This window comes from Spea bombifrons, chromosome 3 (genome assembly GCF_027358695.1).
Source record: "Spea bombifrons isolate aSpeBom1 chromosome 3, aSpeBom1.2.pri, whole genome shotgun sequence".
NCBI lineage: Eukaryota > Metazoa > Chordata > Amphibia > Anura > Pelobatidae > Spea > Spea bombifrons.
Window position 1 is genome coordinate 93,432,398 of NC_071089.1, and position 26,536 is coordinate 93,458,933.

General features: G+C 37.7%; 1 protein-coding gene across 1 annotated transcript in view; it reads left to right on the top strand.

Annotated features, from left to right (window-relative positions):
• The window catches only part of PLCH1 (phospholipase C eta 1), a 105,764-nt gene extending 80,963 nt beyond the window's left edge, over positions 1 to 24,801 (top strand). The window contains exons 12-24 of the mRNA XM_053460395.1: positions 474 to 635; positions 3,509 to 3,574; positions 6,985 to 7,067; positions 9,164 to 9,261; positions 13,582 to 13,761; positions 13,973 to 14,080; positions 14,686 to 14,810; positions 15,551 to 15,635; positions 18,481 to 18,627; positions 18,764 to 18,843; positions 19,695 to 19,754; positions 20,137 to 20,494; positions 22,404 to 24,801. Coding sequence (XP_053316370.1) covers positions 474 to 635; positions 3,509 to 3,574; positions 6,985 to 7,067; positions 9,164 to 9,261; positions 13,582 to 13,761; positions 13,973 to 14,080; positions 14,686 to 14,810; positions 15,551 to 15,635; positions 18,481 to 18,627; positions 18,764 to 18,843; positions 19,695 to 19,754; positions 20,137 to 20,494; positions 22,404 to 24,301 — 3,450 coding nt within the window. The 3' untranslated portion in view covers positions 24,302 to 24,801. The remainder of the gene's footprint in view (positions 1 to 473; positions 636 to 3,508; positions 3,575 to 6,984; positions 7,068 to 9,163; positions 9,262 to 13,581; positions 13,762 to 13,972; positions 14,081 to 14,685; positions 14,811 to 15,550; positions 15,636 to 18,480; positions 18,628 to 18,763; positions 18,844 to 19,694; positions 19,755 to 20,136; positions 20,495 to 22,403) is intronic.
• The last annotated feature ends 1,735 nt before the right edge of the window (positions 24,802 to 26,536 follow it).

Below are 26,536 nucleotides of genomic sequence, written 5' to 3' on the forward strand. Positions count from 1 at the left end.
CTGAGAGTGTATTCACCTTCCAGCACAATATGTAAACTTTCCAGGCAATGTCTTATTTCCTTGATTCAATTTAGACATGAAAGCATATTTGTTAAGCTCCATTGAGGGTATTATTATTCTTTGTGTTGCTTGTTTAACAGAATGTGTTTAGTTTACTGAGAATTGGTTGAATTTCATTCAGAAAAAAATACTAAAAAGAAATTTCCAATTCCAGCTGAGATACCAGTAGGGGAGGCCACTCTGCTCTGTTCGGAAATCATTAATTGTTTGCATACACATTAGGACCCTAGATACCAGCCATTGTTGATTGCATGTACCTCCAATTGTCTGTTGGTGCTGTCTATTACACTGATTAATTTGTAGCTTTGGAACACAAACAAAAAAAAAATCGGCTATAGTTATACAGGCTTTGATGAATAAGCCTTGGAACGCAGAATCAACACACTAATGGGTTTTGTGTTCATCCTTCCCAGAGCAACGGTACAACAGAGCATCAGGTGGAGTCTTTCATAAGGAAAAAACTGGAGTCCTTACTGAAGGAATCGCAAATCAGAGACAAGGAAGATCCCGACAGCTTTACTGTGAGAGCATTATTAAAGGCAACACACGAAGGCCTGAATGTGAACCTGAAACAGGTAGAGAAAAGAAAAACCACCCTTGCTTCTGTAATTAAACTTCAGACATCTGCTTCCTAGAAATTGTGCCTGCCGCCTTCTAACTGTGTGAATTCCAACCTGCAGTGATGTTAAAGTGATCCGGTGGTTATGAAAAATGGAAGAGATATTACGTAGTTGCAAAGCACCCGCAGCTGGAAAGCACCTTATGTCCTGTAGCTTTTGCGAGTATACCAGTGGTACCGAGATTTTTTCCCTGTGGCCCCCAATGAAGCCACATGTTCTGGTGCCGTCAAAGAAGACATAGCCACGTTCTGGTTGCTGCACACAGAGTCATAACTTCCATAAGGGAATAGGGGCAGCTGCTATATGTATGTGAGCCCCCCAGCTACAGCTCCCTGCTCCTGATTCTTCTCCCCCCCTGGTCCGGAATTACATAGGATGACACGTCCGCAGACACCCAGAGTTACGCACCCAAATAGGCTCCCCCGTCCCCGTATACACCTGTACCTACAATCATAAATAGTCTGATGAGACTTTCAGTTACTGTGTATTATCTGAATCTCATTGTGTATCTGGCAGAACTAAACATTTCTTTGTCATGCCCAGTTGATGAAAATACCATTAATTTATCCCGCCACCTGAAAATAATTAAAAATTCATTCAGGTCCAACCAAACCCCTTGTTATGAACATTAATATGCTGTGCTGCACCATTCAGATGAATTATTTAGTTTACTTTACATACAAATATACAGAATTCATAAATGAATTACTAATTCTTAAAGGGAAAGCATATTTTTTTTCATAGATTTTTTTTTTTAATTCCAAATGTAATCATGTCCACAACCATTTGTGCTTCTCTGCTTCGTTATTATAGACCGCTTTTCATACTTATCTTTTAGTGTTACTTGCTTTGTTCCACTTTTTAACTTCCCAGTCTGTCAGGTGTAACAAAAAATCCCAGAAGAGATCTAATATTAAGAAACGGGAAGGTTATAATTTGTAATAATTATCATAATATTGTTATGTTTATTGCCTCTAGTCAATTATTTTGCAGCTTTCACTATTAGAATTTAGGTGCAGTGTAGCTGCTACCCTAACCATAATTTAATATAATTGATATAAATGTTATCATTCTATGGACATTTTGAGTGCCCGTATGAACCCATCGCTAGTTTCCTACATCGGCTATAAAACGTGCTACAAGGATGTAAATTTGCATTCACAATCTTCATGCGACGTTCCTGGAAGCAGATCGCTGCCTCAGTGACTCTGATTAATTCCATGAATCTATCTTTGTTTTTCTACCTTATATTATTTTGTAAAATAAATAGGCACATAATTAAAATCTTGCAGTATAATACGCATCCTAATTTATAACAGAATTGCACTGCCTCGGTTAACATCTGCTTTTTCATTATTTTTAGCCAAGTACCACAAAACTGTATTCTAATCCACATCATATTCCAACTATGTTCATTGTTGCGCATTATACACTTTGACTTATTGTTATGGGGGCTTCTCTGTGCTCTTGATACTGAAGGCAAATATAGATTATCCAAATATAATTTTTAAATTGTGGGGAAATCGCTTCTTGATCCCAGGAGAGATCCGACTGCCGTTCTGGGGTCAAGAAGGAATTTTTTCCCTAGTTTGTTGCAAAATTGGAAAAAGCTACTGGATTTTTTGCCTTCTTTTGGATCAACAGCAATTAGCAGATGTGGTAGAGGCTGAACTTGATGGACGCATGTCTTTTCAGCCTATGTAACTATGTACTGCCTAGGGCCCATGGCCCAATGGTGGTCCTGCCAGTTGTCATAGTATGGTTAAATGGGTTGCACGTGCCAGCTGCAGCTCCTGTATTGTGAGTAAAGTCTAATGGCCTGCAAGGGGGACCCTAATTTGTTACCCTGCTTAGGGCAAGTAGCATCTTAAACCTGGCTCTGGGAAAAGGTCTAAAGGGTTTGAAGGGTTCATTAAGAACTAGGTTTCTTTGTTGCAGAGCCTCTAGGTATAAAATAAGTGATTTTTTTTTTTTTTTTTTATGCTAGCACAGAAAACAAATTTGGTCAGCTTTAAAGCAGCGTCCCTCAGGGAAGCTTTGTAGAACTGAAATTCAGAATGCTTGATAAAGACCACATCTGTCTTTCGGTTGCCCACTGGCAAATTAGCTTCTGTTTAAACCACCCCCAACAATACAAAAAGCCCTGGATATTCACTGTTTACATGTCATCTTTAGTCATAACTGGGAGATTCTAGATAAACGTTACGTTCCAGGAACTGTTTTTCATTTGGAATTCCATTTATCTTATTCCCTCTGTGCATTTTGTTTTTGTATCTGAAAAAACACCTGCCTCTGACACTTGACTATACATATTTTGTAATCGAAAATGCCATTTTTGAAATTAGATATTTATTATATACCGGTAATTATGTTCATATACTTAATTTCTTGAGCGTAGACTGTACTGACAGCCAAATAGTTAAACATTAACTAGGTCACACTTTTTTAGATTATCTTTCGTAATTGTAAAACATTTTATATATCTTATTTATCTGAATTTTAAAATAAATTATGTTAACTAGGGTACCATGAAGGCGCATCATATACGATGTGAGGTGGGCATGTGGGATCTGCGAATCAATTGTTGCATGTGCTGAAAAAGCATAGATGTTTCTATGATTCCACAGCTCAGCGGGACAGCTCTTGCGCAATGTTGGATCAGCACTCTGAGTTCAGTCCCCAATAAAAAGATTAGAGTTGAGAGACGCTTAACTTAGCACCCCTCCATTCTACACTCAAGAGAAAACATTTAGCCGTAGACAATGTACAATTTGTTGGCTGGGATAAAGAATAGACTCTAGCGGTAACATTTTTATTATATTACACAGAATTCAGACAAAAAAGATCGAGAGAAATCCAAAAGGTCTTCGATGGGTAACATCACTAAACACAAGGTAAGATCACCAGATATATATATATATTTTATTTTATTTTTTTTTCTAATCATGTCAAGATGAAAACAACCTGCTAGTGTATATTTTGCAAGATTTCCGTCTACAAAGCATTACTCAGAATGAAATTGAGGGGTACTTTCTCATTATGTGATTTATTTTATTGCATTGCACTGCAGGATAGTAAATGTCCATTCGTATGCTGGTGACAGCTTTCCCCTAAGGTGAGAAATCCATCATCTACTACAGCACTGTGCTCTTGTTAAAAGAATATTGGAGTCCATTGTGCATATTGGACTGCAATGCATTTTACGGCAGACAGATCAGTGCAGGCATCCCATGGTTTCCAGGTCGAGATCCCAAATGGCAGGAAGAGACGGGATTAAAATTGACACTGGCACTTTAAAGCCAGTGGCCAAAATGCGTGGCTGTACACTTTTGTTGCATGTAGCTGCATGTGTTGAGCTGGCAGCCGCACACTAAATGACAGTATCTGCCACACAAGGACCAATAAAAGTACATGGGAGGCACCATTGGGCACTGGCCCACCAGGCATAACGGCATTTCACTAGTGGTGATTCAGGTACATTGCAATGCTTAGCATAGCTTACCAACGTAACATGTCTTGGAACTTGCTAATCATGCCAAAAATCAATTGTTATGGGTGGGATGAAAGGAATAGAAAGATCTGGGGGGGGGTACATTTTAAAAAATGATTACTCTGTGTATATGCAACTTACCCTCAATAAATTTTCCTTTTGTGCATGTGTGCCTCTAGGTTTTGTATATTTTTCTATTTGCATGATTTTGTTCTTGATATCTAACATTACAATGTCAGGATGACACAGACACAAATTTGATCACAGAAAATACCAAATGATTCAGCTATTTTTGGATGGAGAGTCGTTGTGCCCTTTGGCTGTGTCTCTCCTTGAAGACATCAATGGCCCACCTCATGACACTCTTGAGGTGGACCAAAAAGATCCTGACTGTTCATCTTTTCAGCTGAGTGGGAAGATTGTCAACTTTCTTTATCAAGAGAGAGTCTTAGACTGGGTTTGCTAGAGAATTGTGGTTTCCATTAATTCAATTAATTGTAAATTATGGAGAACCATCTCTGGCAAGTTTCTCCTGCAAGAAGGGCTCAGCTGTATAGCTTAATTGACAAGATGACAAACGGAAATCTCCCTAGTCTAACTATGCATTGTTTAGGGCCATACCAAACTCTTTTGGGGTTTAAGGTTACATTCACAATGTATAATGAAGTCAGTAAATTTGAAAGCATAATTCTCTTGCAAACTCCCACCTGGAAAGCGTAATTGTTTCATTCACCAGAAAAATTAGCAAATACACCTCAGAGAATTAAGTAAATGCCTGAGCTTAAAACAATTATACAAGAGGGCATTTGTATGTAAGAATCTGTATTACAGTTTACAGACAAATACCACATTGTACTGTAAAAGTGTGTTTCCATGTAAAATGAGCATTTGCAAAACATCTACGATGTGTACGGTTTAGCTTGTTAGTTTGTATGCAAACGAAAAATTCATTTAGACAAATAATTTACTATTTCCTCTAAAAACATTCCCCTGAAGAGAGCTACTTTGTTCTTCACACATGCCTTTGGGTAATCAACATTTCTCATCAAAGATACAAAATCATAGCTTTCATGTCCTCTTGCTGCACCTATTACATTAATAACCCCCCACGGCCATGAATCCTTTTTATTAGTGAAGTTCACACAGCACCCTGCATTTTCAATTTTGCTGTGCCGCTATCCACTCTGAACCAACAACAAATCTCAATATGAAGGCACAACCAGTAATCAAAAGAAGAGTAAATGCCGCAACACTTATGCTAAGGTGTGTTGTATGCCAAGAGGCAGCTGTCTGTGTTTATGGTAAGACGGACATTTGCATTCTACTCTTAGATAATATTCCCAATAATATTATATGTAACATGTCTCCCATGCTATAAAGAATAAACCTTACAATTTAGTGACATAGCTAAATGTTCACAGCAGCCTTTACCCCCTGCCCGAATAAAAAATAGGGAGTAAAATAAATCCTCCTGCCCCAGACCACCTTAAAACAAGGTGACAAAAAGGCAAAAACAGGACAAGAAAAGCACAGCCCAATACAGTGCATCAATTATTGTTAACCTGTGGGTAGGTCGGGAAGGTCAACACCAACCATGGAATGCTTATTGGTATGGTTACCAAAGGACACCATAAAGGTAATGAGGCATACACAATGGTGTAATAAAAACTCACAATTACTAGCCCATCATAGTAATTGTACAAAGAAAATGAGAGGGGGACCGGAGGGCAGGGATCAAGATCCTGGCTGTAGAGCGAAAACTCCTGCAACTCTAGGTCCCAAGCTTTATGGTAGACCGCTACTTGACTTTGAATTTGTAGCTGTGAGGTTTTCCATAGCCAGTTTATACCATATTTTGTTAAGAAGTTAGAGTCTAAAAGTAGGGAGGGTATATTTTTGATCGCATAACTGTAGTTGACCTTAAAAGACATAGAATCATAAGAGTCAATATTGAGATACAAATTAGATACTAGATATTTTAGCATAAGACACATAAATAATCAACTATTACAGCAGTGCTGTAACCAATTGCCCAATTACGTTCTCAAATAAGCTGTGAGGCCACTGCCAACATTCAGGACTTCTGAAGGGATTTAGCTTCCAGATGGAATCATCAAGGAATCATTAAACTCCAAAGAGAGATATGAAGAGACAAATACCCTGCCTGCGAACCGCTGCTTGTTACCCCTTGAAGCTGAATGTCATATTAACCACAGTCAGTGGAGGGGATTTATTAGACTCACTGTTGTACGCATTTCCATGACATTTTGTATCTACAAAACTTTCTGTAAACACATTTTTACATTCTATTTATTTCTGGAGCATTTAGAAAACTAGTTTCTGTAATATATATGGATGAAATGTCATCATCTGTTATATATATATATATATATATATATATACCGTATTTATCGGCGTATAACACGCACTTTTATATCTAAAAAAATAAGTTTAAACCCTACCTGCGTGTTATACGCCGATAACTTTCTGTGCTGCACGATCTGCAGCCGCGTCTCCCGCACTTCCGGTTCCGGCGAGGGTGCGTGTTATACGCCGGTGCGTGTAATACGCCGGTAAGTACGGTGTATATATATATATATATATATATATATATATATATATATATATATATAATGTATGTTATATTATATATGTGCTTTCAAATTCTTCTTATAACTGGCTTCAAAGCACTCTACTATTACCATGTGAACGCTGTAATTAGATGTGTCGTGGTGATTATGGAAATTTTCAAATTGTCAATCCAAATGTACACCACAATGTGCATAATAATTTATCTTCTTGTTTAACCAACAGCGGACTTCAAAATCGAGGTCAAAATCATGCAGCACAGATGAAGAGGAAGATCCCCCTCCGAAGGAAGCAGGACAGATGCACAGGTCTGAATTTGTTACGATATAAAGTCAATGATATATTAATGCTTCGGCTACCATACCTAATGGAAAAAACAAGACCTCTTCGATATGCTATTTTTTTTGTTTTTCACCATTTGGCATGTGTTCAGGGACCTTTGGTAAGTTCTAAATGAATTACTGCATTATAAGGCTGTGTATAATAACCTACAGCCCTGTAGCTATAATGCGACTGTAGCCGGATGCCATTAAGGTGCCTAAAGTGTTCCTACTATTCCCCTTTTCCCCCGTCAGATGTCATCTGATTTGTCCTGTCGTCTTGATTAGTCATAAATCATGTCCACATTCAGACCTTCCATATCACGTCATTTCAACAGAATTTAAGACAATTCCAGTATGAATTATCAAACAAATTATTGCTGGAAATGTAGCTGTGTCGTTTCACCAGTGTGAGATTTGCAGATACGGTCTAATACAAACTAAAGAGACCAGACAAATGATGGCACACCTTCTACTATTTAGCTGAAAGTATTCTAATTGCTGCCATGCGGGTAATGGTGCATGCTGTATTTATTTTTGGTGCATTTAATTTTGCCCCAGAGGTTAATGTGGAAATAATACTAGATGAAGGTAAAAATGCAGTTTGGAATGATTTAGTTTACAGTTCAGTAACTCTTAGTTACTACGTTTTTCTCCACCACCAATGCAAACCCAGGTAAGAGCCATAATAATAGTAAATTAATCCCCTGCTAGAAATGCGTTTCCACTACGCATAAAGTGTGTAAATTCACTTTAAATGGCAATTCCCCCCCTTCATCACATCCAATATGCCTTTTTCTTTCCTTCCTGTACTATTTCTGATTCTATGGGACTGACCCAAATCTAACCTTTTGTATCAACCCTTTATACAAACAAACAAAAAAACTAACCATTAAAATGGTATAAGCTTATGGTATTTTACTTTGGGCAACAACCATCATGTCATACTATCTTATGAATAGGGTTTTTTAACCACATTAAAGAATTTAAGCTCCATAATATAACATTAGAAACAGAGAAGCAGCTAAAACACAATCAAGTGAACGGCAAACATTTGCTAGGATTTTTCATTATAGTTTAACTCTGCGCACTCCTGAGCTGTGTTGGCGATAATGAAGGTCTTGATGTACGAAGTCCTCTTTATAACACGCTGGCCCAGGCTTTGACAGTTGTGTGTGTTGTAATACACAAGTGACATCATATTCAACAGCTCTGTCCATTGGCTGTGTCTTTTATTACATTTGTTTATTATATTACATCAGTTTTCACAAACATCATAAACATTTCCATCCATCCGTCCAGCTGTTCCTTCTCCCTTCTTCTATAATGACAATCTTTCCTCTCCTGATTGGGAGAAAATGAAAATATCTTACTTTTTATTAGAATTGCACCAGCGAGGCATCAGGTTTCTTCTTACAATCTAATTGGATTTGCTCACAGTTCATTTTCTACTAGTCAATCTTTATTTCCTTGGTTTCTTTCTATCTTCTTTCTGTGAATTTTGTTCTCGTATAACTCTTGCCTTACTTTTCAAGAAGTATTGGAAATGAAGGGGGTGGGTAGCGTAAATGAAGTCATTACCTCCTACTTCCTGTAGGTGGAGCCAAGCCACGTATGGCATCTTGCTTACTTGTGCTTGGGTTGGTGGAGAAGAAGACTTTGAAAATGCGCATTACCGGTAAGAATGTGTTGCGTACCTATGTATTATATCAGTGATGTTTATCAAATAGGTATACAAACCACAGAGATGTTTTGTAAACTGTCTACCTCACTTTTAACCCAATATTATAGTTTGGACAGAAAAAAGTAGAGCGCCGTATGTTATTGGACTATATATACCATAAACCTCCATCAGCTACTTGCTGTGTCATAGGCATACCTTATGGAACTTACATTTAAAATGTAGGTATCACTGCCATTAATATATTAAGTCCCCCCTCCCAAAAACAAAACACAGCAATTTTTATTTGTGACAATTAAATCATTACATGAGAATAACTGTCTAGTTTTGAGCATTACTCTTATGAAAGTGAACCTCAAATCTTTTTATTTTATTTGAAATGAAATGTAACATTCATCAACAGATTGGGCCGACGAAGGAAGACCATGAAACTGTGTCGAGCTTTATCAGATCTGGTTGTCTACACAAACTCAGTGGCTGCACAGGACATTATAGATGATGGTAAGGTTGGAACATATTGATCTTTTATCAGAAAAATGCATCAATTATGTGTAATATTTAAGAATGGTTTAACAATGGAGGCAATTCAGTCAACCTCATACAATGCCGTAAAGACATGAAGGGTCACATCCTCCTATCTCCTATTATTAGCCTTCTTGGTTGTTTTATGCTAAGACATGGATGTTAAAGTAACTGCTAGATATGGGAAGTTAAAGTAAACCACCAGGGAAAAGGTTTGACTTTGGTACAGGGCTGCAGAGCCTTGAGAACTTGTTGTCCTGTACTATCTGCCACTTGCTATTAATGGCACCTAATCTTGTGAGTAAGAAGCCCATTGGACCCAATGTTATTCCGTTGAACAGTTTTACTAAATGTACCTTATGCAGATGCTGTAGATCAATGTAGGGACTGAAATGCTGCAGTGTAACATATGACATATAGCTTTAATGGCCATTCGTAGTAACAGTAATATTTTGTTTGTCCACATAAATGTTTGTTTGTGCAGCATAATGTAATGGCTTTGCTTTGGTTATATTTTTTATATATATTGTATATCATCAGTAATATCATAATCAATTAATCTATGTCTACAAATATGTTGATATATAGATTGACTTTCTGTTGGTTATAAAAGCTTTGTCATAGGGTATAAATGGCAGAAAACTACAAAGAAAGAGCAATTCGATTTAGTTATAGCTTGTGATTTTTTTTACTGTAATGTTAGATAATGATTGTCACTAAATAAAAGATGCCCCTAGTAAACTAAAATCTATATATGCTTTTGTTCAGAATAGAAAATCAAATAAAAGTTCTGACGCATGTTTCACCTATATTTAGGTTTCAATACCTTATTAGCCACAACAATGACAGGTTTGTTATCAAGTTCAACCCAGATGAATGATTACCAATAATATATTTAACAAGTCGGGAGAAGAATGACATTGGTTCAGACATTAAATCATAGCTCAAACACCACAATAAAATATGTAAGACGTAATTGAAACCTTGGTGGGAAGTGACAGGCTTAAAATAATGTTGAGGACAAACATAAACCCCACTAATCACTTGATAGCCTCTAGGGAGATATGTTCATGTTGTACTTGGTATGTCATTGCTTTATTAATGTAGTCATGTTTATGTCCTGCAATTACCTTGTAAGAGACATCAAACAGGCCCTCAGTATATATCTAATAATCTTATAGTCCAACCTCAATATAGTCCACATGAGAGATGACTGGAAATGGTTCATATCCACTCTAAACCATTACACACAGTATATTGCGTTCTGGGACCGTTGTGTCAATGATGTAGTCTAGTCTGGACTGGCTCCTACAAACGATTTCAAGAATTCTCTAAATTCTAATAATAACACCAATAATGGATTAGAATGGGCTGCTGTTCATGAATCTAAAGTTCAGTAGAAGTATTGAAATTCGTAGTTCCTAGTCTGTGTTTAGATAGGGTAGGCTTAGGTTCTTTAGGGAGAGTGCAGACTAGGTAGCAATCTTGGATAGGTTATTGAGACCATGAGTACATGTTTTAGTATAAGATTAGCACACAGAACTTAACTTCCATTCCTATTAAAATATCCTGTCCTACCTGAGAATCAGACAGCTTTTTGCACCATTTAACTAATTTTATTATTAAATAAAGGTTATGTTTTAGAACTACCCTTTTTCCTTTTGTTTTTTCTTTAATAATATTTTTTCTCGGATTTAGTTCACCCTTGTGGCCCTATTTTATTTAAAGGTGTAGTGGCTTTCAAAAGAAAGCCTTATGTGTCCGGAAAGAAAAAAATATTGCAAAAACATGGAAATCACTCTAGTTGTTTTTGGAAAACATTATAAAATAACCCTGGTCCTTAAAGAGTTAAGCTCTGTCTATTTTCGGATGAACTAGCCGTGTCAACAGACAATAGAACTCGTATTCTTCTCTATTTTCACATAGAAATTCTTATTTCCGTATTATATTTACATTTCTACTGACGCATTTAGATTTGTAGAAGAAGCTTTTGGGTCTGTTATGGTCTGCGATTTGAGCATTTATAATAATTGTGTGTCTTTCTGACATCGATCCAAACAATGCAGCTTATCTTAATTAGGCAACACAAATGCCTTTTTGTATCATGCTCGCAGTTATTACATTACTTAAAAGGTTCATACAAAAGCAGTTTGCCTTAGTCTTTTCCGCTCGGCACAATGGTATTTGGAGCTAATAAAGCACTATATGACACAGAACATTTGTAAGTCTTTGATATTGTGTGCTTTGGGGAAAACACAATGTATTCTGTTCCTTTGCAGTGATACACAAAGTAACTATTTATAATAGATAGCTATGTTACAAATATATGAAAATATAAAGCTATATTTTCATTGAGGTCGTTTGGGTGCATGATTTTTATCCAGTGCATTATATGGCCAGTGGTTCCATTTAAATCAAATGCATGCACCGTGCTGACCTGGTTTTTTATAGGATTGGCAATACTTGCATGTGCATAGGACACTATCTGGAAATAGAAACGGGAAACTAAAAGTATACCCGTTTTTATGTAACCCCTATATTTACAATGAGCCATATAAATAAACAACCGTAAATAAATGGTTGTTCCATAAGCTCAGTGACTATAGCATGGTGAAGAGATATAAACGTACACCTGTTTTTGGAGGTTTTTTTGCTGTTTTTGTCCCGTATTATATTAATATGCCCAATAATTACATAATAATAAAATACAGATGCAATCAGGTCACCATGATTTATGTAATCCTGCGGCTCTCTGCAAAGAGTAAATAAACCAATGTGGGGATTTATTGAAATCTAGATATGATAGCATCTGTTTCTACAGTGTTTCTGATTAGATGAAACATCGTATGACCCTTTAAAGGTTTACTGCCGTTGTAGAGCGTAAGTGGTAGAGAGATGGCTTGTTCATAGATTTTTCTCTGTTTTTTTTTCATTATTCTTACCTTTTTGGTTCATATACCAAGCATCCTGATCTCTTCTCATCTCCTGAAGTAAAGGTTATTGTGGGTGAACAAGGATTCTTTTTCTCACCAGCGTTATAAGTTATATGTGGAAGCTGGTGTTATATTTTAAGGTTAAATTCTGTGGAATTGTACCTGTGGATTTTCACTTACACAAAATGTTCTTGCAAGTCTGAGCCATGCGAAATATACCCCATGAAAAAATGTAGTTGAATATATTTTGTGGGATATAAGATGTAAAAACATTTTCTACAGCATTTTTTGTGGCTTAACCTATTAATACCTCCATCTACACCTCTTCACTTGGACAACTCATATCTACTTTTGATTTCCAATACCACCTAAATGCAGACGTCACCCTAATCTTTACCTCCTCTCCTGTCCTTTCACCCTCTCTTCTAACTTGTCTGACTGGCTATCTTTCCTGAATCACATCATGGATGGTGTCGCATAACCTGAAGCGCAACATCTCCTAGACTGAGCTTCTGTTAATCCCACTATCCACTCCAAAATACCGGACCTCTCTATCACTGTTGACAACTTCACCATCCAACCAACTGGCAAAGTTTGCTGTCTTGGTGTCACACTTGACTCTCCTCTCTCCTTCGTCCCTCACCAAATCCTGCCATTTTCACCTGAAAAACATCTCCCGAATCTGCCCATTACTCACATAGGAAACAACCAAAATACCGCTCCAAATCCAATTCAAACTCGTGATCCTGATTTAACCCTTAACAACTCTGCACCCCCTTATATCTCTGCCCTTCTATCCAAACACACCCCTAACCGCTCTCTTCGTAACTCTTATAATCTTCTACCATCATTACCTCTTCCCACTCCCACATCTAGGGTTTCACCCATGTTGTACTCTTTCTCTGGATTTCCCTTCCAGTTCTGTCAGATTTTCTCCCTCATATGCAAATTTCAAAAGCTCTCTGAAAACCCACCTCTTTCGAGAAGCATAAAACCTTTCCTCATAAGACTTTCAGCCACCAATTCATTGTTTTCAAGGTAGCAACTTGTATTTTACCATAGTGGGGTTGAGGAATGGGCTGGATGTGCTTTTTTAACAAGCAGGGTACCTTGGTTGATTACAATGATAGACTGTGACATGATGCGGGTCCTAAAGTTGACACTGTGCCGGAGAGATTTTTGATGGTGGCCCTGCCGTTGGTTGAGCTGATGGATTTTTGGTTTAGTGCCTAGACTTCAAACTTAATATGCAGCATCCGAGTATTAGAGGCCCTGCTGTGTATCAAAGCTCGAGCTTTCTGATCATCTTCTCTTATGAAATCTGGCTTTTGACTGATTTAATCAACTTTCATGTATATTTTTTTAGGCTCTGGAGGAAATGTTCTGTCCTTCAGCGAAACAAGAGCCCATCAGGTGGTTCAACAGAAATCAGAACCGTTTATGTTATACAACCAGAAACAACTCACCAGGATTTATCCATCTGCGTACAGGATAGACTCTAGCAATTTTAATCCCGTGCCATATTGGAATGCAGGGATTCAGCTGGGTAAGCAGAGTAACTCTGGCTTCCATTTAATAAAGGCCACTATTTTAAATACCAGTTTGGAATAATGAGGAATCATTTTGCACATCTCTTCCTTATCCCCCACACGGAGTGCCTGTTCTAGCAGTGGCAATGCTGCACTCATTATAATAATTGTGTTGCCTCTCTCTCTCGCATTGTATTCGTGTGATTACCATTGTCTCTGTGTCTGCAGTGGCCCTAAACTATCAAACAGAGGGACGCATGATGGAATTAAACCGTGCAAAATTCAAGGTGAATGGTAATTGTGGATACGTCCTTAAACCTCAACAGATGTGCAAAGGTATTTCAGCTCTTTCCTCCAACATATAGACATCTTTAAAGGCAATCTGTCATCAAAATGTCACAATGTTATATCCCCCCTGACAATTTTCCTACAATTTCCTGCTGTTAAAAGCGTTATTTGTGAGTTATTGTCTGTATACGTTTGTGAGTATCTTTAAATGTTGTGTCTGTATAGATATATGTGTCGTTAAATAAATGGTCTGTGAGAAGGGACCAAATTGCCTTGTGAGGCCAGTGCTTTCTTGGACTTATGGAAAGCTTTGCCCTGTTTTACGTCTATTTTAATGAGATCATTTTAAATAGTTTTTCTTGCTCAGCATTGGGTTTTAATTACCTATTTATTTAGGCTGCCTGTTCATTTGTTTTATATAACTTAATATTCTAAACAGAAAATCTAAGTAACTAGAATGTATAATCAGTTTCAGTTTCCAAGTACTTGTCAAACTGCATTAATTCATGACATTTTGTCCACAAAACTCTGAATGTAAGGTCTAAGGTGGTGGATTTAATTAGGGATATTATCGGCGTTTATCATTATTAATGGTTGGTGCTACGTTTCATAACTGGTGAAATGTGATCTTGTGTGTTTCCATTGTGTTATAGGTGTGTTTAATCCATTTTCTGGAGATCCCCTTCCTGCCAGTCCTAAAAAACAACTTATTCTTAAAATTATAAGCGGACAGCAGCTACCGAAACCCCCAGATTCAATGCTAGGAGACAGAGGAGAGGTAAGGTTGTGATTCTGATTACAAATTCCCCCAAAGCTAGCTTAAAATTATGTACGTTATTTTAATAACACTGATAGTATGGTACATACTGAGCTAAACATGGTGAATTCCTATCTGCACTAATGTGATTTGTTAAAAAAAAACTTACTTAATTAAGTAGTATTCCATAATTAATAGTTAGTAGAAGTATTATTAAACACACATCTACACACACCCGACAAGCCAGAAGGCTTGCTTTTCCCTCAGAAATCTCATGGTGCTTTCACAACCACAAGGGATTCTGGGTAGGCACATGCAAACAAGGTTAACAATTATCACCTTTGCCTCTATATCCACTTTATACATGGATTCCTTGAAAGCAATGGCCCGCTGTACAAGACAACCTTTAGACTAAACTCAGGAAGAGGTGCAGTAGCCAGATCACCACTCATGGACAGCTGTTTCGTCCTTCATGGGACTCGTCAGCATGAGGTTGTGATACTGGCTTAATAGTATGAGGCTTGGGGTTGCTAAGAAATACCATTACATAAGTTATGGTGGGTAAAAGGTGATGGAAACCCTTCCACTTAAATTTAAGGGGTAGTAGAAGTATTATTAAACACACATCTACACACACCAGACAAGCCAGAAGGCTTGCTTTTCCCTCAGAAATCTCATGGTGCTTAAAAAGCCCTAGCCTTTTTTATTTATTTTGTTTAGCATTGGTGCATATTTAATCATTATAACTGTTTGCTGCGCAGATCATTGACCCTTTTGTAGAAGTTGAAATTATTGGACTGCCCGTGGACTGTTGCAAGGAGCAAACTCGAGTGGTCGATGACAACGGTAAGATTACTACTCTTTTGTTATGTAGTGTGAGCGATGAAATATACCAGACTGTTTGACCTGTATTTCTACTAGTTCAGTAAAGAGTGTGTTGATGCACAGAATCGTATAGCATATCACTCATCCCAGAGGCAATGAGTTTGCCTAAAAAAAACACATATTTACCGTCACTCTACCTTAACATTTAGTTCACATACCCTGATGTCAACAGCAGCAATGTATAGGAATTGGCATGGTATATGACTGCACATTACAACAATATCTGGGATTTGCCAACAAATCTGTGGGGTTTTTTAAATTAACAATTTTATTGTGAATATTTTTAAATATAAAATCAAAACTTATATATTGGCAGAGGCCTACACAATATACTTTGTTTGCCCATCTGGGTTCACATAGGAAACAGGGTTTAAAACCCAAAATATAAGTAATAAACTAAAGGATATACAAAAAACAGGTTATTTTTTACTTGTAATGCTGAGCCTGTCAGTACTTGTATGTGTCTTTTCTGTAGTGTACAGTGCACTAGTGAACTAGTATCGATTCTCATTATCTGATTTATAATAATAGGGTTTTTTTTCTTGGGGGAAAAGCACATGGTAAGTTACTCTTAAAGTATGTATCCCGTTGTATTTAATACAGATTTTTAATATGGTCTTGTCTAAGTGGGGAGAGAAGGATCAATGGTCTCCTTCAAAAACAGACATCAGAACCTGCATACTGCCCTCCCCCCCCAAAAAAATAAGCCCCAAATATCCGTTCACCCAGTTATACTATAGTCTCTAGTTGGTAGATTTCAGAATGCTCTTGAATTCAATGTATCTTATTCTAGACATGAGCTTCTAATCAGTAAATGCTACTGACGTAACAGGGCTTACTTAGATGCCCCGCTGTAGTCTGTTGTATTGTGCGGAGATCCCGAATGACTTCTCGGTGCAGCATAACATATCTTGGAGTCCTTTAAAATCCAGGTCTTTTCAGCAGGATCTTCTGAGTAGATGAAGCCGCGCTTCCCTGTAAGTGTTAAACTGCACGGAGGCTTTCGCACAGCAATCATATCATGTATGCAGCTACTTAAATAACCTGCACTATGCTTATGCTTTCGCTTATGACTATTTTATTTCTTGCAAGTATAAATCTTTTATACAGTATGTGCAATACTCCCATTAAGAAAAAACTACAGATTCCGTTTGATATATCTAAGACTTAATTTGGCATATTTCAGCTGGAAGGGCATAATTGTATATAATTGTATATAATTGTATTAACCATCCAAATGATAAAACATTTCATTTTTTTTTTCTCGTTCTTGCCTGCCATATATAACAATAAAATTACCTAATGTCATTCGAAGACAAAAACCTTAGACACAGGGGAATGCCTCAGTACTAACTAAAACTAACACGATAATACATGTAATTATGAGGAGTAGGAGTTGCAAGTACTAACAAAAGGTTTGTCTTGAAAATGATTTAATAAGAAATGTGTGCAGTTATTATAGTCTGAGGAATGCATTGTTTTATAAATTGACTAATAAGAGTTGCCAGATTCAAGAGCCTCGATTCAGTGACCCATTTACAATCCAGGCTCTGATTCTTCAACTGGAAATGTTTTTTTCTTTTCATTTTTGAACACCACAACCGTCTCACTTGCCTGCCGTATGGAACATAAAAATTACTAAATGTCATTTGGAAATTAAAACATTAGACACAGAAGAACGCCTCAGCACAACCTTAAAGTAACAAGATAATGTATATAATTTTCAGGAGTAGGAGTTATTAACTTCGGTTTCTTTTTATTACTTTTTTTTTTTTATTTAAGATAAACTGTATCCAGTTATTTTACTATTAAGAATGTATTGTTTTATAAATGAAACTAATGGGAATTGCCAGATTCCATGGGCTTGTTTCGATGCCCAGTCTAAAATTCAGACCTTTTCTGCAAATTAATATTGCACACTAAAAGCAGTTAAAATCCCAAGGGACAAATCCAAAGACGGTTGCTAACTGCTCAAATGCACCTAAATATTTAGTTAGAGAATGCCCAGCCTGCACTGATTGCACGTGGAAACCACCGTGCGACTGATAGCATCAAAGGCAAACTTCTGATGTGCATTTCCACAGCTGAAGCTCATTATGCCTAACTGGCTTGTGGCGTGAGTTTCTTTTAATGCTTCTATTTACTCCTGTGTTAGATATTTTAATTTTGTTTTTGCAGCCTATAATATGTATCAACCAATATAATTAAGTTTTAAAAAGGAGCATCATTACATTATAGTAATGTTGGCTTTGGAAGGTTAGATAGTCGCTGGTACACTGTGTTTTTTGCCTCTGAGCACGTATTTATTTCAGCTTTGTATGGTACATTTTTGACCACTCTTAACACCAATTAAGGGTCATTGAGTCTAACCCCAGATTTTGAGAAAGGAGCTTGTAGTGCCTTAAGAGTATTCCTATCTTTAGCGGGATTTATCATCTTGCGCATGTTATAACAATACTGCATTTTCCATTTCAGTGCTTTTTACTGAGGTTGCTATAAATTGGTATAGCTAAATTATAGCTTGTCCGTTTACAGACATGTGCGGCACTGCCTAGAGTACTTGGTATAGGGAAGATAACTTTGCTGTGCCATCTATCAAAATGAGCATCGAGAGAAACTATGGGGCAGAAATAAAATGCATCTCTTTCATAAAATCTTGTTATTAATATGTAACCAAAGTACTGTTAACACTAGACGTAAATGAGCAATTCCCATTCTGCTAAGGAATGCATGTGGATTTCAAATGGAGCTCCTGTAGTGTGATTGTATGTGGAATTGATATTGAAATGTTCTTCATGGTTTACAGGTTTTAATCCAGTGTGGGAAGAGACCCTCACCTTTACCGTTCACATGGCGGACATAGCATTGGTACGGTTTTTAGTGTGGGACCACGATCCGATTGGTCGGGATTTCGTTGGACAAAGAACTGTGGCTTTCAGCAGCCTCATGCCTGGTAAGCACAGTGATAGCTAGCCTGGTATGGTCTTGCGGGTGTATTACCCTTCTTAACTAGACAATGGTATTTTATATGTAACCAATTATATAGCAAAACGTAGTCCCTAAATACAAAATGTCTTTGATCCCACCAGGATATCGCCACGTTTACTTAGAAGGTCTGACCGAAGCTTCCATATTTGTCCATGTCACTATTAATGAGATATATGGCAAAGTAAGTAAAACTTCTCTTATTTACATTCAGAGTTCATATGTTAGCAATACGCATTGGCTCAGATGAATATACGTTATCGTCATGTATTCTCTCTAGGCCAACATTTGCAATCATATTGCTGTTTTAAATACTTACTATGGTTGATTGTCAACTATTCAGGATCTGTGTATATAGTTTATATATATATATATGTCTTTATTGGCTCACTAATTAGCAGACTGATAGAATTCACCTTACTTGTTGTAGTTATTGTTCGTGTATGAAGCACCCATTAAATCAGTCTGTTCGTGTGTGTATATCAGGGGAGGTGTACAGCCTGCAGACCCCAACTGGCCACCTAGCCCATACTAAAGCTTACCGCTGCTGTAGAGTCTACTCGCTGGGTACATGCATCTGCTGGCCACGCACGAGAGTATGAAAATGTTATGATCCGCCGCGTGTACATTATTTGCCAGTTGATGGCCTTTTAAAGTCCTTCCCAGTCCATGACATATGAAAATCAAGCGCTACTTGCTAAAGTTTACAGAAAAATAACAGGCTAGAATATGTTATGATAGTTCTCTCAATAGCCACCTCTCAGAGTAGCACCCTCTTTCATAATATTGCTGGCAAGATAGTGGTGTGGTTATGCTATTGTAAAAATACCAATCTCCCTGCCAAATTCTAGCTTTCATGAAATCACTGGCTAATTTTTTTAGCATTATTCTGTTAATATTGTCTCTAAGTGAAATAAATATTGTGCATTAAAAAACAAAATTTGACGAGAAATGTGAATCAGTCCAAATAGTGATATGCATGATGGAGTACGACTAAATAAATGTCTTAAAAATTAACTTTTCTTTCCATTTCAGTGGAGCCCCTTAATCCTCAATCCAAGTTATACTATATTGCACTTTTTAGGAGCTACAAAGGTAGACATCATGGCTTCTGCTGAGTGTCAATTAACTCCAGCTATCATTACCAGTCACTCTTCACTCGAGCATTAAATAGTTGAACAATGTGATTTTACGCATCCCATGCATTAAACATAGTTGTTCCAAGTCGTAATCTATTACTGTCATACACTTTGTAGGTCAGATTGTCTGCTAATTAGAAGTTGTATGCAGTGAGGGGTTACGGTGGCTGTGGCTTAATTACTTGGAACTCTTCATCCCTGCATGAGTTTTTCAGCTCATATTGATATTCAATGTACTCCACACTTTTTTTTTTGCGTCTTTCATCCATTATTAATTTTCATTATGTGTAAAGAAAGTGTTTTGACTCTTGTATGATTTCGTATTCTGCTCTTTACAGAACAGACAGTTTATTGGTCTTAAAGGGCTTTTTCATAAGAATTCCAAGCACAGTTCAGTTGAAAGCAATGGTCACGTACGGAAAAGATCAATCGGAGACCGCATCTTGAGACGTACTGCCAGTGCACCAGCAAAAGGCAGAAAGAAAACCAAGATGGTATTTCAAGAATCTACAGAGAGTAAAGACATTAGCTGTGAGGTATCAGGTGCTAAAGAAAAAGAAACTGTGCTCAGGAGAACTTCCAGGAGCCTACAAGCACGCCCTGTATCAATGCCTGTGGACAAGCTCCTTCTTGGGCCTTTTGAACCTTCAACGTCAAATACTTCAAAAGATACCAAAATGCATGACCCATCTTCAGGTGAGATAGCTCAGTATGGAGTCTCAGCCATAATGTGTGTGAACATAATCGAACGCAGAAAGCACACATGCAATTCTTGATCTTCTCTGAAGTGTTTTAAAGCAGATGCTATAAAGGGACTACACAAAGATGGAGATCTACGTGACACTGCAGCATCTGAGGGGGGATCTATTCTTATCGTAGAATAGTGTGGAACCGAATCCATTCCTTCTGCTTGGTAGATTAAATCAAGAAGAGGTTAAATGAGTTAAAAGATTGACTAAAGCTTAGACTGCAAAACTGAATAAGTTGAGGAAAATAAGAGGAGTGAATGTAAAGCGAAACATGGGTAAAATTCATAGAAAGAAAATGGTTATTTATTTCAATTTGGGATTTGCCATATCAGTGAATAACTTATGCAGGTCAAAAAGAGACTATGGTGTAAAACAGTTTGCTGCATGTTCTCTAATGTCATCTAAAGACATGACTTGACTTGTATTGATTTGGGGAATTATGGCAACATGCAATGCCAATTGGGTTGCAGGGTTGCCCGTAAGAACCATGTGGTCTATATGCTATTAGGATAGGAGGTCAAAAGAACTTTTTTCCACAAACGGTTATGTGTAACTTCTCCTGTTTGGAAGTGGGAAGAGGTAATGTGTGTGCCAGTCAATGGTTTACTCCATTAGTAAATGCTGAGTGAAAGAACTACATACAAGCATGAAGCAATTGTGGTGCTAATGTCTTTAGGACACAATTTATGTATTTAGAGGTAGTTCCATATCTTACGCCTGTGGGAGTTTAGAAAAAGGGGTACATCTCGGGGAAGGGGAGACCAAAAATCGATTTAATACATTTATCTCTGTTGTCGTATTATTTGGTGATTCTTTAAAAGAAGCATGGTGCTGTAATGGTGGAAGAAGGTATAATTCCTAGGGGTACCTAACTGGATTTTGTGACAAGCATCTGGCCTAGTTGGGAAACTATGGTTTATTTATCTAATAAACTAGTAATTAACCTTTTCTATTATGTTGTTACTTTTAACTACAATGTGCATTTGAACTATTTACATAAGTATAGCTCTGCACAAGGGTCTTGAGTAAGGAGTAGAATAGGAAAATGTTTGTAACAGACACATTATCATTAAGCCATATTGTTTGCCTCTTGGGGAATACTCGATATGGCACCCTCTGCAAACACGTAGTCTGCCTTATGGGAAATCTGGACCTGTCTATATGTATACGCATTACAGAAATTAACTAGATTCTAATCTGCACAGACAGTAGGAAATTGAATTTTTCCCTCGTGTCTTATTGGCAATGCAGTTCTGTATTTTCCTACTTAATAATACAGAGACTCCGATTTCCTATTATGAAAAAATATATGATGTGTGAGTGCCTTATTAAAGGGAGTCTTTAACATACATGGAGACGCAACTTTGTGTTAAATAAAAAATAAGCAATTGATGTATCTGACAATAACCCATATTTTTTAAGAGGACATATCCGTATTCGGAATGATCAAATCCTGAAATTCCCATTGACATCTATAAATCATTTGCATGATTTGATGTGAATTATTATGCTGCCATGTTGCTGTCATTATGCTTACTTTTAAGATGTTAACATAGTTATTTTATGTTTTATAGTACAGATCTGACTAGGAAACTTCACAAGGTAATGGAATGTATTCAGTATGGTATCATATTACCATTACTTGCAACAAGTATTACATCACATGTTGGATGTAATAATAGACTTTCAAGGAAAAGTCCAACCAAGTTGCCATTCTTGATTTGTGTCTTCATTTCACACCAAACCTTGTTTACACAATGCACAGAATCATAATGTTGTGTCACTTTTCCATTTGTTTGTCTTACAAAATATATATGATGTAATTCATTTATTTTTTGTCTGTTTTGGTTTCATAGGAGGATTGGATGGTAAAGTCAGAAGAAAGTTGTTTATAGAAGATTTGGATTTTCCGATTCCTGAAAATAATTCACCTGCACCATTTTCTGCATGTACTTCTAAAGATTTGTGCCAGACTAAAGCTACATGTAACAAACCCATTGTACATAAAAAATGGAAGAGTTTACACTTAGACTATGGGAAGCGGAGTGATGATGAAGATATTAGAGAGTTTAATGATACCTTTACCAGTGAATCGGATGACGAAAATGAAAAACCAAAACAGAATGGCTCCATGTTTCAAATACCTGGAGAAAACAAAGCATCAGATTATGATATGAAAGTTGAATTATTTTCGATTACTGCTTTATCAAGTACCATGTGCTCAGACATCAATAATCTACAATCCACGGTAGCTGTGATGGAAAATGATATTTCCCATATTATAAATGAGTTACCTTCTGTTACTCAGAGTGAGCTTGGAAGCTCAGTGTCTGCGCTAATCAAGCAGTTTGACCTCACCGAAGACAAAACCAATTTGACTTGTGTCTCAAGTTTACAACACCCAAGTAGCCACACCAAGTTTAGTGAATACTCTGAGATTTTCACACCTGGCATCTACACACCTAAAAAGTCCATGTCGGGTTTGAAGCTGGGAAAAAATGTATACTCAACAGCTGAAACTACTGTCTTCTCTAGGCCAGAAGCAAGTGAATATTCAGTCTACACAATTATTCATGAAGAAGACCTTCCTCATGATGCTAGTTGCTCATTGATGGATGCAAATCAATTAAGTCGTTCGGAACATAACGTCAGAAGTTCACCTTGCAGATCCCCCTATCCTGAATTAAAACCAAACCCAGCCAAAATACGACAAGCGAGTTCAGAAAGTCAAGTGAATTGTGGTTCATTTGCTTATACTAACAGGATCCAGCCTGATAGATCTCAAAGTCCCAGTAAAAGTGCTGCAAATGGTAATACATCCCAATTTTCAATAAATTCAAGTGCCAAAGATAAAAGGCAACGCTTGCCTTGTTTGGCAGAAAAACAGACACTAAACATAGATAAACATCCAAAGAAAATCTTCCAAAATTATACATTACACACAGATGTCCATGGGGCTACATCATATGGGCTTTCAACCAGTCATGTGTCCGTCAGACAACAAGATTCTGACCAGCTTTATCAACATCAAGAATTTTATCAAAAGCAACATATGTGTGTTCCCCAAAGGGCCAGAATGAAGAGCTGCAACATGTCCACATTCAACAATTCCAGTGTTGGAACATTCCAAGGTAACAAGGAACCCAGTACATGCAAATCAAAAAGTCTTGGTGATCTGACATCAGATGACATTTCTTGTACTTTTGACAGCAAATACAAACGAATCAACAGGGGCTTTCTCTCATCGGGCATTGTGGAGGAAAATGCATTTTTGGCAAAAAGTAGACCTCAATCCACGGATACATTGACAGAACAGTTGCGTAAATTGATGCTGTTTGACAAAGACGACTGTAGTAAATCATCTGTTTGTGAAGATGAAGATGATCCTAAACCTCTAACCCGAAAGCTGTCCTCTAGAAGTCAAAGCAGGGTCAGGAACATTGCTAACCGTGCCAAGGAACGCCAGGAGGCCAATAAGCAAAAACACAGCAATCCCAACCTTAATGGAGTTGTTCTTCGAAACAAACCACCTACACCTTCTCAGACTATAAACAGACATTCCACTGGCTCTTATATAGCAGGGTACTATAACAACATTAACAGAGAGAGCCTTGAAAGGAGAGGCATACCAGAGGGTGCATGTACTTCTCAAACATATAGATATAATGATCCCTTTTGTATAGATCATTTCAATTATCAGACTGAGCCAAGCAATACTGATGAACCTGAAATATATTTCCTACTAAGACTGTAAATTGTATACGGTCCCCCAATTCTGTGTTGTTTACAAGATGGACAGTTTTATTAGAAAGTGCTCCTGTTGAGCTTTTAACAGCTTGACTATCACAGAGGTGAGCAATGCACAGTGTTAAGATATTTTGTTCATTCCTCTGGCCTTCAAAGGGTTAAGTTACACTGCAACTTTTATTTTTTTTTATCATGTAGTCTTCCTTTGGGTGCCACTGGAGAATGCGACAAATGCCATGGCAATCCATTAGGCACAACTATACCACTTAGTGGTTAAAACCGCTCTTAATGTTGACAACTGTGTAAATATAATCTTGTACTTTTTCATATACATGTGTCATTTTTAATTAAAATTTTATTTGGGGAAAAAAATACGTAACTGTGCATGCAATCAGCCTGAAAGCTCATGGTGTGTAATATGTAATGTGCATGTACAGTTAAACTGAACAATTTAGTAAATTTGCACATATCAACTGATATACCATTGCAATAAAATATGAAATCCCCTATTTCCTTTAATATTTTGTTTTTCTTTTATTGATTCACCAATACATAAGGAAACTTATTTAAATAGATCAATATGGCCAGCAGTTGGGAGAATATTTGTTACTGTACTAGATCTAAATTGTAAATCCAGGTAAACTGACAGTTTTATTAATATCCTGACGTTTCCCAAATATGGATTTTTTTTTTATAATCTTACTGGGAAGTAGAGTTTAGCTACATTCATGTCGAGATTTTTTTTACAGAATTGTTTTTATTCCTATCTCAGATTTGAAATTGTGTATCCCTTATTCCTGAAACCATTGGTAGATAACTGGACCTTTCCACGTTCTAAGTACTATAAGTGCAGGGCATATTCTAGTAGCTGCCTTCGTCTGTTTAAGTCATAGGCCCAATATATGAACCTTTTGTTTCATTAATTGTAGCTGCTTCTTTAATCTCTAAATGTATTAATTTATAAGAATACAGGAATTACAGCATTGCCTGTTGCCAATTATCTATTAGTTGCATAGTCAATACAGAGAATCGTGGCAAAATATGCAATAGGCTGGTGAAAAGATAATGTTTTGTTAACATTACAAAAATAAGAAAAACAAACTAAATTATATTGATTATCCTTTTGGCATATGGGAATACATTTAAAATAAATGGTGAATAATAAAGTGTCAACTTAAAAAGGTAGTGCTCAACCTTAAATTTATCACAATCTGTTCATAGAGTGATATCTTTGGGATTTTTTCCCCAAGGGGTTAAATATCCTCCCCACTTTCCCTCTCTCCCACCCAATACTTTCTTATCTCCTCCCCATTGCATACTGGGGTGGTTTCCTGGTGAAAGGCAAATATTAGTTACCCATTAATAAGAAAACATATATGATCATGGTAGTAGTAGCTTGCCCACCCTCTCTGGACGGCCATGCTTGATTGGCCTGTTGGTTCATAGTATACTGATGACCATGCTCAAATCCTTGTGGACCTTCTCCCTCTCCCCAATAGTTATCTTACCCCACACGATGGCATGTTGTGTAGTGGCACGTTGTCACGTTTCCCCATGCGCTGACCGGACTTGTTTATATTTTACGTTGCTCATTTCATGTTTCCAGCCACTAGTGGCCGCCCTTGCATTTCAGAACCACTCAAACCAATTATCAGGTCCAGCTGCAGTTGCTTACCTGATTATCACAGCCTTTATAAGCCTGCCCAGCCCTGCAGTCTTGGCCTTGACATTGAAGTCAAAGGACTACCTGTTTGATTCCTGAGTGGTTCCAGTACCTGCCTTGCTCCAGTACCTGCCTTGCTCCAGTACCTGCCTTGCTCCAGTACCTGCCTTGCTCCAGTACCTGCCTTGCTCCAGTACCTGCCTTGCTCCAGTACCTGCCTTGCTCCAGTACCTGCCGTGTTCCAGTACCTGCCGTGTTCCAGTACCTGCCGTGTTCCTGAGTTGCGGCCTGCGCCCCACTAAGTGGACTCCCAAGTAGAGTACCCTGCAAGTGGGCAACCTGCCGTGTGCCCTGCAAGTGGGCAACCTGCCGTGTTCCTGAGTTGCGGCCTGCGCCCCACTAAGTGGACTCCCAAGTAGAGTACCCTGCAAGTGGGCAACCTGCCGTGTGCCCTGCAAGTGGGCAACCTGCCATGTTCCTGAGTTGCGGCCAGCCGTGTGCCCCGCAAGAGGGCTTGTCTGCTGTGTGCCCCGCAAGAGGGCTTATCTGCCGTGTGCCCCGCAAGGGAGCTTATCTGCC